Source organism: Mya arenaria, chromosome 6, assembly GCF_026914265.1.
Source record: "Mya arenaria isolate MELC-2E11 chromosome 6, ASM2691426v1".
In the NCBI taxonomy this organism is placed as follows: domain Eukaryota; kingdom Metazoa; phylum Mollusca; class Bivalvia; order Myida; family Myidae; genus Mya; species Mya arenaria.
The window spans coordinates 76,656,730-76,680,987 of NC_069127.1; the positions used below are offsets into that span (position 1 = coordinate 76,656,730).

Genomic DNA, 24,258 nt, shown 5'->3' on the forward strand with positions numbered 1-24,258 from the left:
TATCATAAGCGTATAAGAAACAGAAACAAAGTTAACTTTGGATGTAATAAGACTGACTCATCGTGAAAATATTTCTTTCTGTTAACACTCAGCATAATTATTTCACCGAAGTTCAAATATCCTTTATTCTTAAGAGCGGCCATCATTCCCTCAAAATCGGAGAAGTATATCGCATTCAAAATCCCCGACTTGTTGGAGTTGATGATAGCTACTATCGTTCGTTAGAGGGCAAACTAATTCCAAAAGGCAACGGTAAGTTTACACATACTATTGCACAGAACATGTGGTTTCTATAACTATTCCAAGGAAAGCGATGCCAAATTATCTAGTTTACGTCCATAAGAATATTGGCAAAACAAACCATAGTAATGCGGCGGAACATACCTTATATATTTGAGAGAGTTATTCGCAAAGCAAGAACTTTGAATTCGCAAATTAATTTTAAATTGAAACTTTCATTTACAGTGAAAACCTTTCACAAGAAGCCAATCCCACCGCCGAGAAAAAGAACCTCTTTGGCTCATGGAGGTACGGTCAATTAAGCAGTCTGATTCATGTACTGCGTTTGTTCTCCTTTATGCACTGTACATCCTTATAATAAATATATACTAACCAAGGATGTATTTACTTTACGTTAAAGATGACGGTTACACGTAAACTCCAAAATCCGATAAACCATATAAACTGATATTTTCACTGTTGTTATTTCACAACTGAAACTCCATATTTCATCGAAAATAATGCAAAAATAGAAATTTTAACGATATGGTGCGACACGTTGCCACAAGTGTACGCAATAAGTTTGACTGAGTTCATGTATAGTAAGTGTTATAAGTGTTTAACGGCATATTGGTTTAAAACAATGATGAATAAATAATGCTAAAAAGCATCTAGTTTTCAATTTTTTTTATAATGAAATGAATTCTTTAAAACGATTTAGCTCTGCTAAACGATATTGTATATATACGGGTCGAGAAGAACTCCCACCCAGAGTCAAATAAACTCGAGTAAAAACTCCGCACATACTGTCGCTGCAAGACGTATTTTATCCGTCAAGTCGTTCTTCGTCGCGTAACTCGGCGTTTGTTCTCCGACGAAAAGAAAACTTATTTAACTGTACTATTGATTGCCGTGTAATGAAACCGTCATCATATGTACAACAAAATTAAATTGGGCCATTTTGTTCCGATTCATCATGCATAACGCCCGTAAAATAAGTCGGAGGAAATCGGGGCTGATTTCGTGACAGTTACAGCCAAGCCTATTGTACATTTTCGTTTACTCGAAACGTATTTTTTTATACTTTTGTCAACTTCTTTACAAAAAGCGATTTCATATCTTAGGTAGCCCATAAGTCATGCTTTGCGGTAGATTATTAAAAAGCGGATTGTATAAACTCATTATTTAAAATATAGTTACACTATTTCGTAAAGTTACCCCGAAAAAAGTAATGCCATTCCGGTATAACGTCACTTAGTTTGCATATGTTGCGGTTAGAATACAATTTCAAATAAATATCAACTTTGATGAATCTTGGTTCATAGTAAAATTGCAATATATAACACACATGTTTTCTATCAATACTTTATAAATACATTATGTGGATTAGTGACTTATAATAGCCAAGTTACTTTTTCACTACAATATATAACACTTGTCCTTTATAGATGATAACCAGCGACCGCAACTAGACGATGACTACGCAACCTGCGAAGACGAAGATGAAAAACATTATTCGGAAGCTGGCTCAGGTTTGTGTCACTCATAACAATTTATAGAACAGACCATCGTTAAATACTCTAGAAATTACCGTGTTTGATTCGTAGTGTGGTGATCTATTGCTTGACTGTGAACCAGTGTTATGCACTATGCCTACGTACCAACAGCACTGACATAAAATGAAAGTACACCCCCAACACCACAGCAATTTCCAATGACTGTTAAGCCCTTGGCATTATCAATTGGAGAATTTGTTGTATAAGCATCGATGATCAATGCATAAAAAGAGCTCTAACTAGGATATTAACTTTGTTAATTATATTTAATTGTGTTTGGCTATGAAGCGCGCATTGTAGAAGCACAAACACAAATTATCGAATAAATGCGTCCAAGACAGTTAGAATGAAGGGTCAATATGTTTTATTTAATGCGTTGTCCATCCGGAATGAGTCTTAACTAGTATCCGAATGAACATTGCGGCGACCTTGAAATATGAGTGTAGACCATCCATTTGACTTTAGTGGAATGATACACGATACGATATCATATATTTAGCACTTGTAGTTCGTTCAAGTTCTATTTTGTACCAATCTTAAATTTATTTAATGTTTCATGAATCATATATCTGATACAATGTTAGGCTTTTAAGTTTCTTTTTTTCATGGCCATTTTCGTTTATTCAAACAGCACAACATACACAAACTATGCAAAGTAACATTCATACGCAGATAAAAGTATTTTACTGTATGGTATTAAACACTGTACAAAAAACCATGATTTAAAAGTAATGAAAAAAGGAAGAAAAATAGACATGCAAGTATATCACATATTGTCAACATATGCTTTATATTGAAATATTATCCTAGTATAATCCTTTGAAAACGTTCCACAACTGGCCAATTACTGTTTTTCTTACCTGATATGTTTGTGCAATTATAAATATCCAGAGCCAGTCTAAGGCTATTTATAAACCCAGGCACTGTTGGAACAATTGTAATTTTTACAAAGAAAGGTGAAGTTTTTGAATTCGAGGAACAATCAGTCAAACCTAAAATGATTATTTCCAGAGCCTAGTAGAAGCAAACAGACTATTTGTGACAATAATCGGACCAATTGAATACAGTAAGATATGCTGTAGCAAAGGATATATGATTTACAATCCCCAAAACAGATGAAGAAGAGTTTTATTACAGCGTTCACAAAAACAACGAAGCTATCATCAACTTATTTAATTTGATATAGTAACGGTTTTGTTTGTTGGTAGTATTTTGCGAAGTATTCTTGTTTGTAACAATAGAATGAAAAGTCTCTTGTGCAATAGAAACCATAGCTTAATGCAACTTTCTGTTTTATATTGATATTTTTATACAAAAACACCCACCTTTGTTGACTAGTGGGAATATCATTGTTTTTAAGGTCCTGTTTTACCAAAATATGATACAAATAACCATCAATTCTTCAGCACTTAGACCATGCATTTTACCATTTAAATCAAATAATATCTATAAATACCGTAACCCCTTATTTTATAAGACGTGTATAACTGCTTTTCATTTTTAAAGTTATTATATAGAATAAAGGCATATGCTTAAACTCTTTTACTTTGTCCATACATGTTTTATGTATATATAACGTAGTTGCTCTAATTACATTAATTCAAAATGTATTAACGACATCAAACAAACTAGCCATCACTACGAAACATTTACATTTATAATATACTATATAATCATAAGCCATTTAATTGTTATAATATACACATCTATCATATTTATATTACCTTCTGTAAAATCTTTCACAAATACGGTCCTTTTTATTTTCGGTTTTCCGTCCCCTACTAACTCAGAGAATAAATCATTGAATTGTTTCATAAAACCATTTGATGGATTGAGAAAGCTAATAACTAACTGTGTAAACAGTGGTAATAAAATTGACTTAACTACACTGTATTGCCACATACGTACTCCTGTGAGATCCGGGGCCTTGAAGAAAATATTGATTGCATTGAGAGAATCCACTTATTATTTTTTACATGAAATCACCAAATCCAGGAAGTCTACACCTGCGTACATGTTTTATGGGGAACTAAACAGATATCCAATGAATATCATAATCCAGACTAGAATGATGAATTATTGGAATAAATTAATCTGATGTGATAATAATGAGTTCTCTTTCTTTGTATATTATGCAATGCTCCATTCCCCGATACAATTTAAATGGCTAAATGCAATAAAGTATATTCTTAACAGTACGGGAAACTCATATCTGTATGAAAGTAAGCACACAATACGTAACAAGAAAAGAAACAAGATTATTAAAGGAGCTTTATTGGACCAATTATGTATGGTCAGAGTCCATGACAATTTCAAATAAAGGGAAAACATTGCTATTAAGGAGCATATACGTTTGAGGCTTACTTTAAACTGATCTCATCAAAACAAGCAATATCCTTTTACAAACTTAAAAATTCCAATTCAAACAGGACGCTAGAAAGGTTTTTCACTACCTCCTTGTCTGTAGGAACTTTAATGATCAAAGTTTAAAGTATATTATTAGATATTTCCGTTCGCATCCAAACATATTAAAATATCGGGAGTTATTGCAATCAAATTATCTTATTTATAAATAAATTGGGTGCATTTGCAGAGCATTTTTTGTAAACTTTCAAATAACACTGACCTATCAGTATATCTGTAATTTCGTGAAGATATTCCATGGACTTATAAAACAATAACAAAAAACAATTACAAATAACACGAACATATCACATCGCATTGAATTACTAATCCATATGTACACGTTTATCTTCGCATATATGTTTTCTGTTTAGTTCCTCATTTTCTTTTTAAACATTCGGTGATTTTGTATAAAGTTTAAATTTAATATAATCCTAACCTGTCTAGTAAAATTGTCTAATTCATAAATTTCATTCATAAGCTATTGAAAGTGGCCCGTGGTCCTCATGCTTATAATGTCTCCCCCATTCATGGGGAGACATATTGTGTTTGCCCTGTCCTTCAGTCAGTCCATAAATCTGTATGTCAGTATGTACGTCACACTTCGTTTCTGTTCAATAACTGTAGAACGCTTAGACCAAGGAACTTTCATTGATAGACTATTTGATCATGACTAGTAGATGACCCAAATAGATTTTGAGATCAGTAGGTCTAATGTCAAGGTCGCTGTGATCTTGATGTGAAGAAACGGTTTCCGCTCAATAATTAAAGATACTTTGGGTCTAGGAACTTCATTCATGGTATGCTAGTTGTTCATGAATATGAGATGACCCCTATTGATTTTGAGATCAAAAGGTCAAAGGTCAAGGTAACCTTCAGGTAAAAAATGTTATGTTGGCAGTGACCTTAAGCTTAAAAGGTTTCTGTTCAATAACTGTTAAATACTTGGTTTGCTAGTTGGTCATGACTATTAGATGACATCTATTGATATTGAGATCAGTAGGTCAAAGTCAAGGTCATCTTAACTTTAGGTGATGAAACGGTTACCGCTCAATAATTAAAGAACGCTTGCACCCAGGAACTTCATACTTGGTATGCAAGTTGGTTATGACTAGAAGATGACCCCTATTGATTTTGTGATCAGTCCATTTGTCAGTCAGTTAGTCTGTTAGTCTGTACGTCACATTTTGTTTCCACTCAATAAATAAATATCGCTTCCACCCAGTATTTTTTGATATGCTAGTCGGTCATGACTAGTAGATCACCCCTATTGATTTTGAGATCAGTTGGTCAAAGGTCTAGGTCGCTGTGACCTTGAGGTGAAGAAACGGTTACCGCTCAGTAACTAAAGAACGCTTGCACCCAGGACGTCAATGCTTAGTATGCAAGTTGTTCATATAGATTATTCCTAATAATTTTGTGATCAGTAGGTCAAAGGTCAAGGTCACGATGACCTTGAGCTGAAAAATAGTTTCCCATCAATAATCAAATAACGCTTGCACCCAGGATCTTCATGCAATACAAACTTCGTTTACATTTTCCAAGATTAATCAACAACACTTTTTTCACTATTTGACACGGGTGAATAAACCAAGCTTCACTGTTGGTTCGTCTCCGGTCCAAAATTGCAACTTCATGTCCATCATTTATTTTTTCTCGGCTACGACCACACAATAGGGGAGACAAGCGCTTTTTCTTAAAAGAAAAGCACTCTCTAGTTTTGTTACGATTCACTTTTTACCAAACATTGAGGCCAAACAATTACAGACACTTGTTTTGTTGTATGTAGATTTTAAATTTGTTTTGCTTTATGAATAAATCCTGATGTATGTCGACTATGTAGCCGGTAGGGTGTCCTATCTGTTTTGATGAATTAAATAAACCATGTCTTATTGCAAAATTATGCGCTATATATAGCCGTCTATTGTAACAAAGTATAACATTAAATTATTAATCTTAATTAATAAAAAAACGTCTCGTGATTATAAGAATAATTATATTTTAAGCTTTTAACAAAAAAAATGGGTCATTGTGTTCCAATTCATCACGCGTAACGCCCGAACTTTAAGTCAGGGGAAATCGGGGCTGATTTCGTGACAGTTACAGCAGAGCCTTTTGTACATTATGGTTTACTCGAAACGAAAATATTTTTTTACTTTTGTCAATTTCTTTACAAATAGCGATTCCAAATCTTACGTAGCAGATAAGTCATGCTTTGCGATCGATTATTAAAAGGCGGATTGTTTAAACCCATTATTTGAAATATAGTTACACTATTTCGTAAAGTTACCCCGAAAAATGCAATGTCATTCCCATTCCATGTCTTCAACGACTACTTAGAAATAACAAACGAGTCATAATAATTTAAAAAAATCAATGATATCAAATATTGAAATGCAGTTGAGCACTTGGACATTGACTGATGTACATCATAACATTACTTATACAATTAAATATAACATATTTTATCAAGTCACTCAATAATATCATTAACTTACAATATATGTAAGAAATTGTAAACATTTTATATACATATTATATCCATCAGTGATAATCCACGTAACAATATTTTTATGAAATTTCAACTTAATCAAAACATTGTTACTCAGTCAAGTGTCCAAAGCTACATGACTTACAGCGCCAAAACTCGTGCAACTTGAAACTATGAACGCCACATATCGGACATTATTTTCAATAAAGGGAAACTAATTTTCTTCTTATTCCTTTCATTCAAACTTAGAAAATTATATTTCTCGTTATAACATCATTTAGTTTGCATATGGTGCGGTTAGAAAACAATTTCAAATAAATATCTTTGACTTTGATAAATCATGTTTCATAGGGAAATCGCAATATATAACACACATGTTTTCTTCAATGCTTTATTAATACATATGTGCATTAGTGACTTATTAAAGCCAAGTATATTTATCAGTACAATATATAACACTTGTCTTTTATAGATGATAACCAGCGACCGCAAATAGACGACGACGACTACGCAACCAGCGAAGACGAAGATGAAAAACGTTATTCGGAAGCTGGCTCAGGTTTGTGTCACTAATAACAATTTATAGAACAGACCATCGTCAAATACTCTAGAAATTACCGTGTTTGGTTCGTAGTGTGGTGATCTACTGCTTGACTGTGAACCAGTGTTATGCACTATGCCCACGTACCAACAGAACTGACATGACATTAAATGAAAGTACACCCCCAACACCACAACAATTTTCAATGATTGTTACACTCTTGGCATTATCAGTTGGTGAAGTTGTTTTGATAGCATCGATGATCAATGCATAAAAAGAGCTCTAACTAGGATATTAACTTTGTTAATTATATTTAATTGTTTTTGGCTATGAGGCGCACACTGTAGAAGCACAAACACATACATTTCTGAAAAAAGTGCGTCAAAGACAGTTAGACTTAACGGTCAATATGTTTTATTGATTTGCGTTATCCATCCGGAATGAATCTTAACTCGTATCCGAATGAACATTGTGGCTACCTTGAAATATGATGAGTGTAGACCATCCACTAAACATATATCCAATACATATCATAATTCAGGCTAGACTGATTAATTATTGGAATAAATTAATCTGAGGTGATACTAATAAGTTATCTTCCTTTGTATATTATGCTCCACTCCCCGATACAATTTAAATGGTTAAATTCTATAATTCAAGTATATTCTTATCAGTACTGGAAACTCATATATGTATGAAATGAAAGTCAGCACGCAATACATAACAAGAAAAGAAGAAAGATTATCAAAGAGCTTTGTTGGACCAATTAGATTATTTATGTCGAATCTGTGAATGCTAGTTTTAACAAAGCTACAAGGCAGAAATATACGAAAATAAGCTTTAATTGGTATTGAAGTTGTACGAGTGCTACAGTGAATTGCAAGATTCGGACAAGACGTTTCTGAACGGAGGATATTGAAATTAGTTTAAAACTTTTGAGGCATATCCCGACGAGACGCAAGCTGCGATGACTTTAGTCCGGCTTCATATAAGATAAAGTGACATTTCGTTTATTGTACAACTCGAAAGACGTAGTTAAGTCGTAACAGTGGTATAAGTGATGTCATCATTCAATTAGTCATAGGCTTACATGCATTGGATATGACATTCCGTTCGTGATCTTTGTAAGCATGGTCATGGCTGTAATTTTTTGATTCCCTACAAATAGACAGGAATGATCGCATCTATTAAACAATATGCTTTTCAATTAAGAATTGAATCAGATTTTTGAGTTTTCGTGAGAAATCGTCTGTAGTCGTACTAATTTTATTGTATTTTGATTTGTATATGATGTAATCTTCATCATTTGTACAACAAAATAATTTGGGCCATTTTGTTCCGATTCATTACGCATAACGCCCGTACGACAAGTCAGGGGTAATCGGGGCTGATTTCGTGACAGTTACAGCCAATATTTATGCAAAAAGCTACAGCCTAGCCTATTGTACATAAACGTTTACGCGAAACATAGTTGTTTTACTTTTGTCAATTTCTTTACAAACAGCAATTCGAAAACTTTTGTAACCTATTTGTCATGCTATGTGGTAATTTATTAAAAAGTGGATTGTATAAAACATGATGAACCCACTATTTGAACTATAGTTACACTGTTTCCGATATTGTACCCCAAATAGAAATAAAGCCATTCTCGGTATAACGTCATCAAGTTTAAATATGGTGCGGTTAGAATACAATTTCAGCTAAATATCTATTTAAGTGAATTTTCTTATATAGTGAAATTGCAATATATTACACACACACTTTTTCGTAGGATATTCAATACTTTGTACATGAATTTGTGGTTTAGAGATTCATTAAAACCACGTTAGTCATTACAAAATATAACACTTGTTTTATAGGCGAATTCCAGCGACCACAACTTTACGGTAACTACGAATATAGTTACACTATTTCGTAAATTTACCCCGAAAAAAGAAATGTCATTCCCGGTAAAGCATCACTTAGTTTGCGGTTAAAATACACTTTCAAATAAATATCAAGTTTTGTAAAACATGTTTCGTAGTGAAATTGCAATATATAACACACATGTTTTCTTCAATACTTTATTAATACATATGTGGATTAGTGAGTTATAATAGCTTAGTTACTTTTTCAGTACAATATATAACACTTGTCTTTTATAGGCGATAACCAGCGACCGCAAATAGACGACGACGACTACGCAACCATCGACGACGAAAACGAAAAACATTCGGAAATTGGCTCAGGTTTGTGTCACAAATAACAATTTATAGAATAGACCATCGTCAAATATTCCAGGAATTACCGTGTTTGGTTCGTAGTGTGGAAATATATTGCTTGACTGTGAACCAGTGTTATGCACTATGCCTACGTACCAACAGCACTGACATGACATTAAATGAAAGTACACCCCCAACACCACAGCAATTTCCAATGATTGTTACACTCGGGGCATAAACGGTTGGAGAATTGTATTGTTAGCATCGATTATCAAAGCATGAAAAGAGCTCGAACTAGGATATTAACTTTGCTAATTATACTTATTTGTTTTTGGCTATGAAGCACGCATTGTAGAAGCAGAGACACATACATTGTTGACAAAATGCGTCCATTAAAAACAGTTATACTTAAGGGTCAATATGTTTTACTGATTTGCGTTATCCATCCGGAATGAGTCTTAACTAGTATCCGAATGAACATTGCGGAGACCTTGAAATATGATGAGTGTAGACTATCCATTTGACTTCAGTGGGATGATACACGATACGGTATCATATAATTAGCACTTGAAGTTCGTTCTTATTCTACATTTTACTAATCTAAAATTTATTTTATGTTTCATGAATTAAATATCTGATACAAATTCATGTTTTTAAGTTTCTTTTTTATGGGCATTTTCGTTTATTCAAACAGTAGATACAACAACATACACTAAGTAAACATGTAAAGTAACATTCATAGGTACATAAAAGTATTTTACTGTATGGTATTAAACATTGTACAAAAAACCTGATTTTAAAGAAATGAAAACAAAGAAAGAAAATTAAACATGCAAATATATTACATATTGTCAACGTATGCTTTATATTGAAATATTATTCTAGTATAATTTTATTGAGAACGTTCTACAGCCGTCAACTTACTGTTTTTCTTACCTGATATGTTTGTGCTAGTATAAATATCCAGAGCCAGTCTAAGGTTAATTATAAACCCAGGCACTGTTGGTTATACATGTGGTTTTGTTTACAAAAAGGTGAACTTTTTGAATTCTAGGAAAAATAAGTCAAACCTAAAATGATTATTTCCAGACCCTAGGAGGAACAAACAGACTATCTATGACAATAATTGGATCAATGGAATACAGTAATATATGCTGTAGCAAAGGCTATACTTTTTACAATCCCCAAAAGAAGACTTTTCTCACAGCGTTTACAAAAACAACGAATCTATCATCAACTTATTTCCTTTGATATAGTAACGGTTTTGTTGGTAGTATTCTGCGAAGTATTCTTGTTTGTAACAATAGAATGAAAAGTCTCTTGTGCAATAGAAACCATAGCTTAAGGCAACTTTCCGTTTTATATTGATATTTTTATACAAAAACACCAACCTTTGTTGACTAGTTGGAATATCATTGTTTATAATAAAAGTTTTGTAAAGAAATCTATTAAGGTCCTGTTTTACCAGATTGTGATATATATAATCATCAATTCTACAGCACTTAGTCCATACATTTTACCATTTTAATCGACTAAGTCCTTTAAATTCCGTAACCTCTTATTTTATGAGATGTGTATAACTAGTTTCCATTTTAAAGTTATTTTTATAGAATAAAGACATATGCTAAAACTATTTTAGTATGTCCGTACATGTTTTATTTATATAATAATACATGGTTGACCATCGCTTTTATAATTGCCCCAGTGGAAGGAATAATTACCCCGAGGGCATTTTTTTCACTGGGGCAATTATCAACCAAAAGCCATGGCCAACCATGTATTATCCTGTATAATACATATGTTTTGTCATTTGTCAATGATTTTAAATGGATTTAAAAACATGATTTTGTGGAATAACGAAGGGTATGCCATATAATAAGCATGTAGTCTTAAACTCTTAAAAATGAGATAAAACAAAAAGGTTTTGAATGACATTTAACTGCGTACAATTACGAGTGACTGGAAATCAAAATAGCAAACCTTTTCGTACGTGTTTTCAGAATTATCAATAAGCCTGCAATTTTTCCATTCTTCAAATATTTCCTGTTTTACATCGGCTGATTGTGATGTTCATTTCAATAGGTGAGCACAGCTAGGGTCGATCAAGCATAGGTCAGTTTCATAAGAATCTCAGCTTGAATGACCCTAGCCATTTCGCTGGAACAATTGACATTTCTCAGCGAATAAAATAAAACAAAACGTTTCAACAAAATGTTTTCTTGTCTCACTGCCTAAGACCTTTACCGAATGTAAACATCCGGTACGGTTTCGGGTAGTACTCGTTACTGAAAGACGGAAGGAGTGATTATTGGTAAAACTAATTTCACTGTTATTGCACCGATAGTTCCATTTTAAACTCTTTAATTTAATGCTTTTAATGTTAAATGTTTCCCTACCAAGTTTACGGCGGCCATTTTATTTTCGTGAAAATGACGTCAGTGTGCACGTTTTTTTCATCGTTAGGCAATTATGGCATAATCGCCCTGACGTGCCGTGATAATCTCACGGGCGGAGACGATAATCATTTATATTGCGGGGACGAATTTCTATAGTAAAATGTTAGTATTTATAGTAACATGTGTATTATGTATATATAACATATATGCTCTTATCACATCTTTCCAAAATGTATTTGAAAATATTTCCACAAATAATTTACCTAAATTAAATCTTAACCATATCAAACAAACTAGCAATCATTATGAAACCTTAACATTTATAATATATTATATAATTTTAAGCCATTTTATTTTTTAACTATACTTATAAATCACAACATCTATCATATTAAAGCCACCTTCTATAAAATCTTTCACAAACACTACTCTTTATTTTAGGTTTTCCATCCCCTACTAACTCAGGGAATAAATCATTGAGTTGTTTCATAAAGGCATTTTGTGAATTAGGTAAGCTGAAAAATAACTATGTAAACAATGGTAATAAAACTGACTTAACGATACAATAGTGCATATCTTAGCATACGTACTCCTGTGAGATCTGGGGCCTTGAAGAAATATATTTTGCATTGAGAGAATCCACTTATCATTGTTACATAGAATCACCAAATCCAGAAAGTCTACACTTGCGTGAATATTGTATGGGAAACTAAACAGATATCCAATGAATATCATAATTGAGGCTAAAATGATAAATTATTGGAATTAATTAATCTGAGGTGATAATAATGAGTTCTCTTTTTTTTGTATATTATGCAATGCTCCATTCCCCGATACAATTTAAATGGCTAAATGCAATTAAGTATATTCGTAATAGTACGGGAAACTCATATCTGTATGAAAGTGAGCACGCAATACGTAACAAGAAAAGAAGCAAGATTATTAAAGGAGCTTTATTGGACCAATTATGTATGGTCAGAGTCCATGACAATTTCAAATAAAGGGGGAAACATTGCTATTAAGGAGCATATACGTTTGAGGCTTACTTTAAACTGATCTCATCAAAACAAGCAATATCCTTTCGCAAACTTAAAAATTCCAATTCAAACAGGACGCTAGAAAGGTTTTTTCACTACCTCCTTGTCTGTAGGAACTTTAATGATCAACGTTTAAAGTATATTATTAGATATTTCTGTACGCATCCAAACATATTAAAATATCGGGAGTAATTGCAATCAAATAATCCAATTTGTAAATAAATTGGGTGCATTTGCAGCGTATTTTTTGTAAACTTTCAAATAGCACTAGCCTATCAGTATATCTTTAATTTCGTGAAGATATTCCATGGATTTACAAAAACAACAATAAAACAATAATGAATAAGACGAACATATCACAACGCGGAGAATTACTAATCCATATGTACACGTTTACTTTCGTATATATCTTTCTGTTTAGATCCTCATTTTCTTTTTAAACATTCGGTGATTTTTGCATAAAGTTTAAATTTAATATAATCCTAACCTGTCTAGTCAAATTGTCTAATTCATAAATTTCATTCATAACCTATTGAAAGTGGCCCTTGGTCCTCATGCTTATAATGTCACCCCCATTTATGGGGAGACATATGGTTTTTGCCCTGTCCTTCAGTCAGTTCATCAGTCTGTATGTCAGTCTGTACGTCACACTTCGTTTCTGTTCAATAACTTTAGAACGCTTAGACCAAGGAACTTCATACTTGGTAGACAAGTTAAACATGACTAGTAGATGACCCCTATTGATTTTGAGATCAGTAAGTCAAAGGTCAAGGTCGCCGTGATCTTCAATTTAAGAAACGGTTTCCGCTCAATAACTAAAGATCCTTTGGGTCTAGGAACTTCATTCTTGGTATGCTAGTTGTTCATGAATATTAGATGACCTCTATTGATTTTGTGATTAAAAGGTGATAGTTGGTCATGAGTAGTAAATAAACCTTTTTGATTTTGAGATCACTAGGTCAAAGGTCTAGGTCGCCGTGACCTTGAGGTGATGAAACGGTTACGGCTCATTTATTAAAGAACGCTTGCACCAAGGAACTTCATACTTGGTATGCAAGTTGGTTATGACTAGAAGATGACCCCTATTGATTTTGTGTTCAGTCCATAAGTCAGTCAGTCAGTCTGTCAGTCTGTACGTCACACTTTTCCACTCAATACAAAAATAACGCGTGCACCCAGTATTATTTGATATGCTAGTCGATCATGACTAGTAGATCACCCCTATTGATTCTGTGATCAGTTGGTCAAAGGTCAAGAACGCTGTGACATTGAGGTGAAGAAACGGTTACCGCTCTGTAACTAAAGAACGCTTGCACCCAGGACGTTAATACTTAGTATGAAAGTTGGTCATGTAGATTATGCCTAATGATTTTGTGATCAGTAGGTCAACGATGACCTTGAGCTGAAAAGGGTTTCCCATCAATAATTGAATAACGCTTGCACCAAGGAACTTCATGCAATACAAACTTCTTTTACATTTTCCAAGATTAATCATTAACACCTGTTTTCTCTTCACTATTTTATACGGGTGAATAAACCAAACTTCACTGTTGGTTCATGTCTATCATATTTTTCTCAGTTACGACCACACAATAGCGGAGACAAACGCTTTTTCTAAAAAGCACTCTCTAGGTTTGTTACGATTCACTTTTTACCAAACATTGAGGCAAAACAATTACAGACACTTGTTTTGTTGTATATTGTTTTTTTTTATTTGTTTTGCGTTATGATTAAATCCTGATGTATATCGACTATGTAGCCGGTAGGATGTCCTGTTTTGATGAATTAAATAAACCATGTCTTATTGCAAAATTATGCGCTATATAAAGCCGTCTATTGTAACAAAGTATATCATTAAATTATTATTCTTTCTCAATAAAAAAAGTCTCGTGATTATAAGAATAATTATACCTAAAGCTTTTAACAAAATTGAATTGGGTCATTGTGTTCCAATTCATCACGCGTAAGGCCCGAGCTTTAAGTCAGGGGAAATCGGGGCTGATTTCGTGACATTTACAGCCAATGTTGTACATTATGGTTCACTCGAAACGTAAATATTTTTACTTTTGTCAATTGCTTTACAAATAGCGATTACAAACCTTACGTAGCCCATAAGTCATGCTTTGCGATAGATTATTAAAGGCGGATTGTATAAACCATTATTTGAAATATAGTTACACTATTTCGTAAAGTTACCCCGAAAAAAGTAATGCCATTCCCATTACCCACTCCATGTCCTCAACGATTACTTAAAAATAACAAACAAGACAAAATCATTTAAAAACATTCAATTATATCAAATATTGAAATACAGTAGAGCACTTGGACATTGACTGATGTATATTATAACATACAACATTACTTATACAATTAAATATAACTTATTTTATCAAGTCACTCGATAATATCATAAAATTGTAATCATTTTACATACATATTTGATCCGTCAGTGATAATCCTCGTTATACTATCAATATTATTATGAAATTTCAACTTAAACAAAACGCTGTTACTCTGTCATGTGTTCAAAGCTGAATGACTTGCAGCGCCAAAACTCCGCGTGCAACTTGAAACTATGAACGCGTCATATCGGACATTTTTTCAACAAAGGGAAATTAATTTTCTTCTTATTCATTTCATTCAAACTAAGAAAATTATATTTCTCGGTATTACATCATTTACGTTGCATATGGTGCGGTTAGAATACAATTTCAACTAAATATCAACTTTGATAAATCATGTTTCATAGTGAAATTGCAATATATAACACACATGTTTTGTTGAATACTTTATTAATACATATGTGGATTAGTGACTAATAATAGCCAAGTTACTTTATCAGTACAATATATAACATTTGTCTTTTATAGATGATAACCAGCGACCGCAAATAGACGACGACTATGCAACTTGCAAAGACGAAGATGAAAAACGTTATTCGGAAGCTGGCCCAGGTTTGTGTCACTAATAACAATTTAAAGAACAGACCATCGTCAAATATTCTACAAGTTACCGTGTTTGGTTCGTAGTGTGGTGATCTATTGCTTGACTGCGAACCAGTGTTATGCACTATGCCTACGTCCAAACAGCACTGACATAAAATGAAAGTACACCCCCAACACCACAACAATTTCCAATGACTGTTACACTCTTGGCATTATCAGTTGGAGAAGTTGTTGTGTAATGCACCAGTCAATTGTAACCACGGCCCACCAAGTCCGAGGGCATACCGGGGATAGCCAGGGAAATGGGCCGTGTTTTTACCTTTCAGGCGGCACCGCAGTGCAGGGTTAATGCGGTGGTTTTGTCTTCGCTTTAAATATAGCAGGGAATGGGTATTACGTAGGGTCCCTGGGGTGCGGGAGCATTTGGCGGAGCTTTTAACATCTGTTCTTCCCCGCAGGGCTGGGATTTTAGCCGGGATTGGCTGGACCGAAAGTCCCCGCTATTCCCCGGACCACGGGGGCCGTGGTGACAATTGACTGGTGCATAAGCATCCATGATCAAAGCATTAAAAAGCGTTAACTAGGATATTAACTTTGTTAATTATATTTAATTGTTTTTGGCTATGAAGCGCGCACTGTAGAAGCACAGACACATACATTGATGAAAAAAGGGCGTCGAAGACAGTTATACTTAAGGGTCAATATGTTTTATTGATTTGCGCTATCCATCCGGAGTGAGTCTTAACTCGTTTCCGAATGAACATTGCGGCTACTTTGAAATATGATGAGTGTAGACCACCCACTAAACAGATATCCAATAGATATCATTATTCAGGCTAGAATGATTAATTATTGGAATAAATAAATCTGAGGTGATACTAATAAGTTATCTTCCTTTGTATATTATGCTCCACTCCCCGATTCAATTTAAATGGTTAAATTCAATAGTTCAAGTATATTCTTATCAGTACGGGAAACTCATATATGTATGAAATGAAAGTCAGCACGCAATACATAACAAGTTAAGAAGAAAGATTATCAAAGAGCTTTGTTGGACCAATTATATTTTAATGTCGAATCTGTGTATGCTAATAAATAAAACTACAAGGCAGAAATATAGGGAAAAAAGCTTTAATTGGTATTGAAGTTGTACGAGTGCTACAGTGAATTGCAAGATTCGGACAAGACGTTTCTGAACGGAGGATATTGAAATTAGTTTAAAACTTTTGAGGCATATCCCGACGAGACGCAAGCTGCGATGACTTTAGTCCGGCTTCAAATAAGATAAAGTGACATTTCGTTAATTGTTCAAGACGAAAGACGTAGTTTAGTCGATACAGCTTGACAGGGGTAATGGTGATGTCGTCATTCAATTAGCAATTAGTCATAGGCTAACATACATTTGCTATGACATTCCGTTCGTGATCTTTGTTATCAAGGTCATGCCTGTTACTTTACGACGACTCTTTACAAATAGACAGGAATTAACAATTATCGCGTATTTCCAAGTTATGCCTTTTATCGGAAGACTTTGTTAAATATTTATACAAAACAAGGCGAATTCTCCCAAAATCAGCCTCTTAAAATTCCCATTTTCAGAAACAATTCCAAAAAAGCAACATGTTTTGTCAAACATATCCGAAACATAATCGAACAATTTTAAATCTGCTGTGTTCTAATTTGTAAACTAAGCGAATATATATATATACAGCAGTAATCGCTTAGAGAGTGGTATGTTTCTAGTACGTACCTTTTTTGTTTTGATAATAATTCATCATATTAAGTTTTAGACTATCAGCTGATCAAGTTGGTAAAACTCGTAATTTTTATCATAAAGTTAGTTTGGACTGACAGCTAAGCGATTTACTTCCACCATTTTTTCTTCTTAATATGTGTTTAACAACAAAGAGATGCATAACGTATCTGCACTGACTATCCGTCCGTGCGTCCGTCGATACTACTGCGTGTTTTAACTGTTTTTTACTAAATTAAAATCAAATATAGATCAAACTTCAGAGAAATATACAACTGCATTTATGAAGGTATGTGTATATATCTGACACAAATCTAGTTTAGTGTTTTCTTATCAGGAATGTGAAGTGATTTTATGGTTAAATGTTTATTTTATGTATGTAACTTATGCTGATTGGCGCTTACATTAATATCACTTGAGTGTAGTATATTGGAAAAAACATGTTATTGACAAATACTATTTTAACGTTTATAGTTTTCCAAACAAAAATTGATATTGATCGATCACGCTCTAATTACATTCTCATACTTTATTACATTTGTCTTAATATAAGAAAATAATATTCTTTCATTCACTGGTGTAGAGTCCGGTTGTGCTATCTACCGGGTTTATTGTCCTATTATGTGTGATTGAAGTAAGATCTCATTTCTGCTTTTATACATCTATACAGGGTTAGGGTAAACGTACAAATGATATATAATGAAATGAAATAATATATAAGAAATACATAATAATATATCATTTACCTACATACATAACACGAAAGGTGAAACAGATTTGCCCTTATACAGGAGCATCAGTATGAGATTATAATTTCAGTAACGAGGGTTGGGGCTGACATTACTGTTGTGTACCATATTATCAAAGACAGGGTTAAATAAATAGCGTTCAATATAGATGAATATAGTTGTAACGTTATCGAACGATAATGAGTGGATATTTAATCGCTGGCTTTTGATATGGTATGTTTAGAAGAAAGAAAAAACCCACTAAAATGTGGTTAAATGAGGGAACAAATCATTTCAATTAAACAATAGAATTATCACTGAGTAATGTTGTAGACAAATACAAAACATTTATCAGATTAATTTACAAAGGTCAAACATAAAAATAATTTCAAATCTTATGATAATGTAAGCATCGTAAAGGAATCAATGAACATATTTTGAACGAACAATGTGGTGTACGTGGCATCCATTACAGATGATACATCTCGGCAGACTCTATGAACACTTGTTTATCAGAACTTAACATAAAGTTTGTTAACATGACTGTATGTATGTTCATAATACATGGGACTCATTTATTCAATAATAGAAACAAGAATGATCTTTAAAAAAGATAACCGGCGATCAATTTGAAAACAAAATCATGAAGAATGTATCAGAAACCAGTATGACCGAACATGTGCATATTGCTTTTTTAAATATCAAAAGTGTTCCAGTATTGGTGAGGTAGACAAAAGTTTAGATTTTACACACATTTCTGGCTTAATAAATATTAATGTCAGTGTTGTTTTTTACTCTGACATGGTATGTGCCACGTTTTATTCTAATATAAATATATAGTTCCTTTTGTGGCTAAAGCAAAACGTTTGCACAACTAAGTCAATATCATGCAGTGCTCCAGCAAGCCCGTTTTTAGGGCGGTCCGCCCCTGCCCCTATTCAAACTGCCTGCCCCCGTTTTGAATAGTGCCTTTTTCACAAATGCTCTATTAGCGCCGTCTATCCCGTTTCGTGCCCTTGTTAATATTGCAATCATCACATAAGATCGAAAGCCCTTGATCCGCTGTCATAATTGAGACATATTACGCAATACTTATAATAATAGTTTTCCCGCTGGGTGTCACCATGCTGCCCCATTGAATTACTTCAAATATGTCATACTGCCCTTTCATCTTCCCATGTGGCTTTTCCGTGCCATATGACAGCTTATTGTGTGTTTGTGTAATAAGAAGACGATCTGTGTATTCATAATCGGTCGTCTTCTAATCGGATAATAAGGTAGAGTAACAGCCAATTAGTGGAATATCGCCAGGAGGCGGAGCTATGGAATGTCAGCCAATGACATATACATTGATAACTCGTTCATTAAATCCTGTTAGTTCGTTAGTTCGTAAAATGCAATAGGAAATGGGAAGGGATGGCGAAATATATTGTCAAGCACTATTACACCTTTTAAAGTAATTGTTAACTGTATTTTACAAACCAGACTCGCCATTTTAAACATTGTTGATTTGAAGCAGACGGTCATTGCATATTTGTATACATAGGACTGCTGGCGCTAAGGCAATTAGATAAATCACTTATTAAAATATGTTTTGAAAGTTTATTTGTATAATATTCATAATGAAAATATCTTTGTTACCTACAAATATATTTTGATGTTTTATGTGGCATTTACCTATCATGTCTACAATCATGTCAGAAATCGCCAAACCACCATTTGGTCAGAACGATTGTTGGAGTTATTTTGTTATGTTCCATTTCAAATAAGTGATTTTCCAGCAAGGGCAGTGATTTTACTTTCATTTGATTCTAAAACATCAGCATATTAAACATAACTTTACCATGACATGGTAATCACAATTGCATTAATCTTACTAATTATAATGATGAAATGCATCGCAATTATGTTGCTTTGTCTCTAGGGTGTCATAAATGATATTTTTAGGATCAACAACATCTCTTTTATATACGTTACAGTTTATTTTTTATAAGTTTTGGGTTCAGCAGGAGTAACTATTCCGAACTGAAAAACGCATTATTCGTCAATTTGTAGTTAACTGCTTGTAATATACCATCAGTAATTGGCATGCTTGTCTTCGGCCAACTTCATTAGACGCGGTCCCTAGTGTTCACAGTTAAACGAACATGCAACCATTACAGACTAAGCGATAGTTCCTGAACTGGAGGCTGATTTTGGGAAGAATATAGATCCTTGTTTTCTAAAAAAAAAAATACCAAGGTCTTCCGATAAAAAGCATACATGGAGAATACGAGAGAATTGTTAACAATAAAGCAGATACTTGAATCACTATATATGCAATCATTTCTCGTGAACATTAACTTTTCGGCATTCCGGTAAATAAATTGAATTATACACTTAACATTTAAAGAATAATTTTATAATGAGTTATGCCTTCTCTTTAAGATACTCGGACAACACCAGAGTTTATGAAAAAGGACGTCGGAACCATGGCGGTATACAAAGGTAGAAATATGTGCATTTAGCTTTAAAATATAAAACAACATAATCACAAGCATCATATGCACGGCAAAAACGTTTAATCTCTATATAAAACTTTCTTGTAAAAAAGGAACTCAACCATTTAAAAAAACGCCAATTTATTTCTTAAAATATTTAGATTGTAGATCTCAAATGGACTCTCTGAAAACTGATTTGTTGGAACCAAACGTAAACGTTGGTAAGTGTAACAGTGAGTGTTTAATTATACGGTGATACTTAATGCTTATTCTTGTTGTGTGCACTATTTAATAAGGTGCTTCTCGCGTGCATGTTTACAAGTATTTTTTTTAATATCCAGTCATAAGGCAAATGATACAATGGAAACATTAACTTTCGTAGGGTTCTCTTATATTTGCAATCATTTGAAATTTGTTTGAACATAAAAAGTGAAAAAAAATTAAAATGATTAAGTAAAACGGATTATCCTATATTCATTTAAATAATTGAAATATTTCGATACGTTTATATATTATTAATCTAAATTAAGTTGTTTACTATTTCACCTAGACCAATTGAAAGACCACAAAGAAGCCGCAAAACCTTTTGCAGTCATCAATGAAACACTGTTTACTCAATGGCAGTTGAACGAATTGTGCATTCGACATGGTAGGAAATCAGATATTGTATCTCGTGCATGTGATGTGATTGTAAGTCATTTGAAAGAAACATTTGATCACATTTTTAATTTGAACAATGAGGTACTTCATATATATCCAGCATTCAAGGTCGAAAAAGAGAACGACATTATTTTTGTTGTAACTGTTAGCAAAGCGGCATATTCATTCGTTCTATGCGATTCGGTGTCATATTGTTTAGAGATACGAGTTCTCAACAAGTTTAGCAATGAATTGAAGACTTTATTGGATACGGTATATGAAGAAGGTCATAGTATTTCAGACGAATGTCAAGAAACTATCGCACTTACTATTGCACAATGTTCTAAACACTTACTAGAGACACATACGTTATTGAGTGTCATCACAGCTTCTCCATTGAAATCTAAGAGAAACAAAGAGAAAAAGATTCATTCGTTTGTGCGAGAATCTGAATGTTGCATCGTGTTCTGTGTTCATGCCAAGGACTTTATTCCTATAAGGGAGGAACCACTTCCGGCAAGACTGAATGGAATTAGAACAGACGTAATGGAGGGTGCGTTTGTTACGTTTGGACGTTTAGCGCATGAGCCACATGACAAATTACCGATTGGGTGTGAAATAGGAAGAGGGGAAAGCAAAGATATTGGAACTCTTGGTGGTTTTATAGATCATCCGGAATATGGAATGTGTGGATTAACAAGCGGGCATATGTGTCTGGATCGTGCAGAGTATGAAGCTTGTGTTAAACACGATGGACGGCTTATGTTACAACAGTGGCCTGAGGGCACTCGTGGGCGAGGAATTTATCAACCTGCAAAACTTCAAAATGGCGATGAGGTCGGTCAACTTGTGGAAGTACTTTATAAAGTAGGCGGCCATTTGGAATCAGGTTTTGATGTTGCATTGTTCCAGATAGAGCAGAAATATCCAGCAGACGGAATATTTCCAGCTGAGAAGATCGATGGTAATTACACATGCTAAATATAATTGCTTGATTAAGATGGTTTAAGTTGCATTCTTCTGGAGCTGTTATGTGACGTTTTCGAGCCCCGACGAAATTACGGGTCCAGTTTTTCAACACCCTGCCCGTTCGTCCAGCACTCTCGTTCGCACCGTGTTATTATATTTTTTCCTCATGTATTTTAAGCCATCATAGACATCAAACTTTAAACTAAAATCTAACCTAGTTCAGTAACAATACGATTAAGTAAACAAGAAACAAACAATAATATGAATATTTTCAAATCCATAATTGCCATTTGTAAATTTTGATATTCAAATCAATATACTTTTCATCAGGGTTTGAAATGTTTTGAGTGGAAGCGAAAGCTCTTTGAAGTTGAAGCCTTTATTGATGTAATGTCGATTTTACATAGTTTAAAACCATAGCTGTGTGGTTTATTGTTCCCTTGCTGCCTCTTTGTAGTCATAATGTGTTATGTGAAAGTTGTTTTGATAGCAATATGTGTTCTATCCAGTTAAAAAACTATAGCCGGGATATCCGTACATCTTTAGAAATCTCTAACTCATATATATTAAAATTTGCGCCTTAAAACATTTGGTTGATCTTTGTTAAAATAAAATGTCGTTCCGTTTCCTCGGACCGGATAAAATGAGCATGTGTAAACAGTGCTAGAACTTCAACTCCTGAATATGCCTCTGCATAGTGTCTTTAAATAAGGTCTATATTGAAATATTTTGTAACTGAGCTTGTCTCTGTAATTTGCATGATATTGCCATGATAGTGCTGATCATCTTCCCTTTGTTAAAGTTTACAGAGCCTTATATTTCATTTATTTTTTAGTAAAATTGTAAATAGATAATGACAAAAAATAAAGCATTTCTACCAAATGTTCTTGATGTACAAAATATTGTACTTTATGACAACCCAATTTACTTGATATGTAGGGTGATTCAAAATTTATGGATATATTCGACCGGTATCACTTCAAGATTTTAACTTACTCGATGGAACACAGACCCTATTTCACAAAATAAACTGTATGTAATGAAATGTGAATTGACCTTTTACACATCTTTTTTCCACTACTGATAATAGTAATGGGTGAGGAGACACCAGTTCGATGAATTTAATTACTAACAATTAGTTTTATTTCAGACCAGTGCCATGATGTTGCGTATAAGTTTAAGAGCGGAAATGTATGTGGTGTGAGCCGCACAGCCGACAAGCCTTTGTGGAAATTTGGGCGATCAACTGGTTCAACAACAGGAAAAGCGCTCTTCAAAACTCCAATAACAGCTGTAAAGGAAGTTCGTCTGTTATGGAAAACACATGATAAATTCGAAATCATGTTACTAAACCAATTCGCGGTGTCTCCATTAGGCACTGATCAAAACAAGAAATTTGCTAATTATGGTGATTCAGGAGCTCTCGTGTTTATTGACAAAGACATAGACGATTTAACGTGTGTTGGAATGGTGGCAGGAGGGGAAGTTGGTAGTTCGATTGCTATTATTTCTCCGATTTGTCCGATTCTGAAGCACATCAATGTCACGAAGTTTCATTCGTTTTACAACACTCCCAGGCAAAATAGTGAAGCTTTACAGAGACTAGAGACCATGTACTCACAGCTAGATCAGCGAATGGCACGAATCGACAATAATGTTGGGAAATTAGTTGCATTAGTAGAAATGATGCAGCAACAAAACAACAGTTCCGCCGAAATGGACAAAAGCAATAAACAATAAAGGACATATGTATAAGACATTTAACAAAGACAAACACTAACATACAAATATAGTAAATTGATCTTAAATCTCTATAGCAAACATGTTTGTCGTATACTCAGTAAATTAAAGCAAAATATCATTACATACATATACAAACAAGAACACACAACAACCTGTT

At 33.7% G+C, this 24,258-nt stretch overlaps 1 protein-coding gene across 1 annotated transcript; it reads left to right on the forward strand.

The window, feature by feature from the left end:
• Positions 1 to 640: 640 nt before the first annotated feature.
• Positions 641 to 24,127, forward strand: LOC128238059 (uncharacterized). Its single transcript, XM_052953635.1, has 9 exons — positions 641 to 653; positions 1,668 to 1,751; positions 7,142 to 7,228; positions 9,355 to 9,438; positions 15,715 to 15,798; positions 20,698 to 20,757; positions 20,912 to 20,971; positions 21,301 to 22,353; positions 23,509 to 24,127. Exons 1-9 carry the CDS (start codon positions 641 to 643, stop codon positions 24,096 to 24,098), a joined length of 2,115 nt encoding a protein of 704 aa, XP_052809595.1. The 3' UTR covers positions 24,099 to 24,127.
• Positions 24,128 to 24,258: the final 131 nt, after the last annotated feature.

Excerpts from the sequence above, each read along its gene's own strand:
- LOC128238059 (XM_052953635.1), top strand. Across the intron at positions 1,752-7,141 it reads TTATTCGGAAGCTGGCTCAG|ATGATAACCAGCGACCGCAA; the intron begins GTTTGTGTCACT and ends TGTCTTTTATAG. Across the intron at positions 9,439-15,714 it reads ACATTCGGAAATTGGCTCAG|ATGATAACCAGCGACCGCAA; the intron begins GTTTGTGTCACA and ends TGTCTTTTATAG.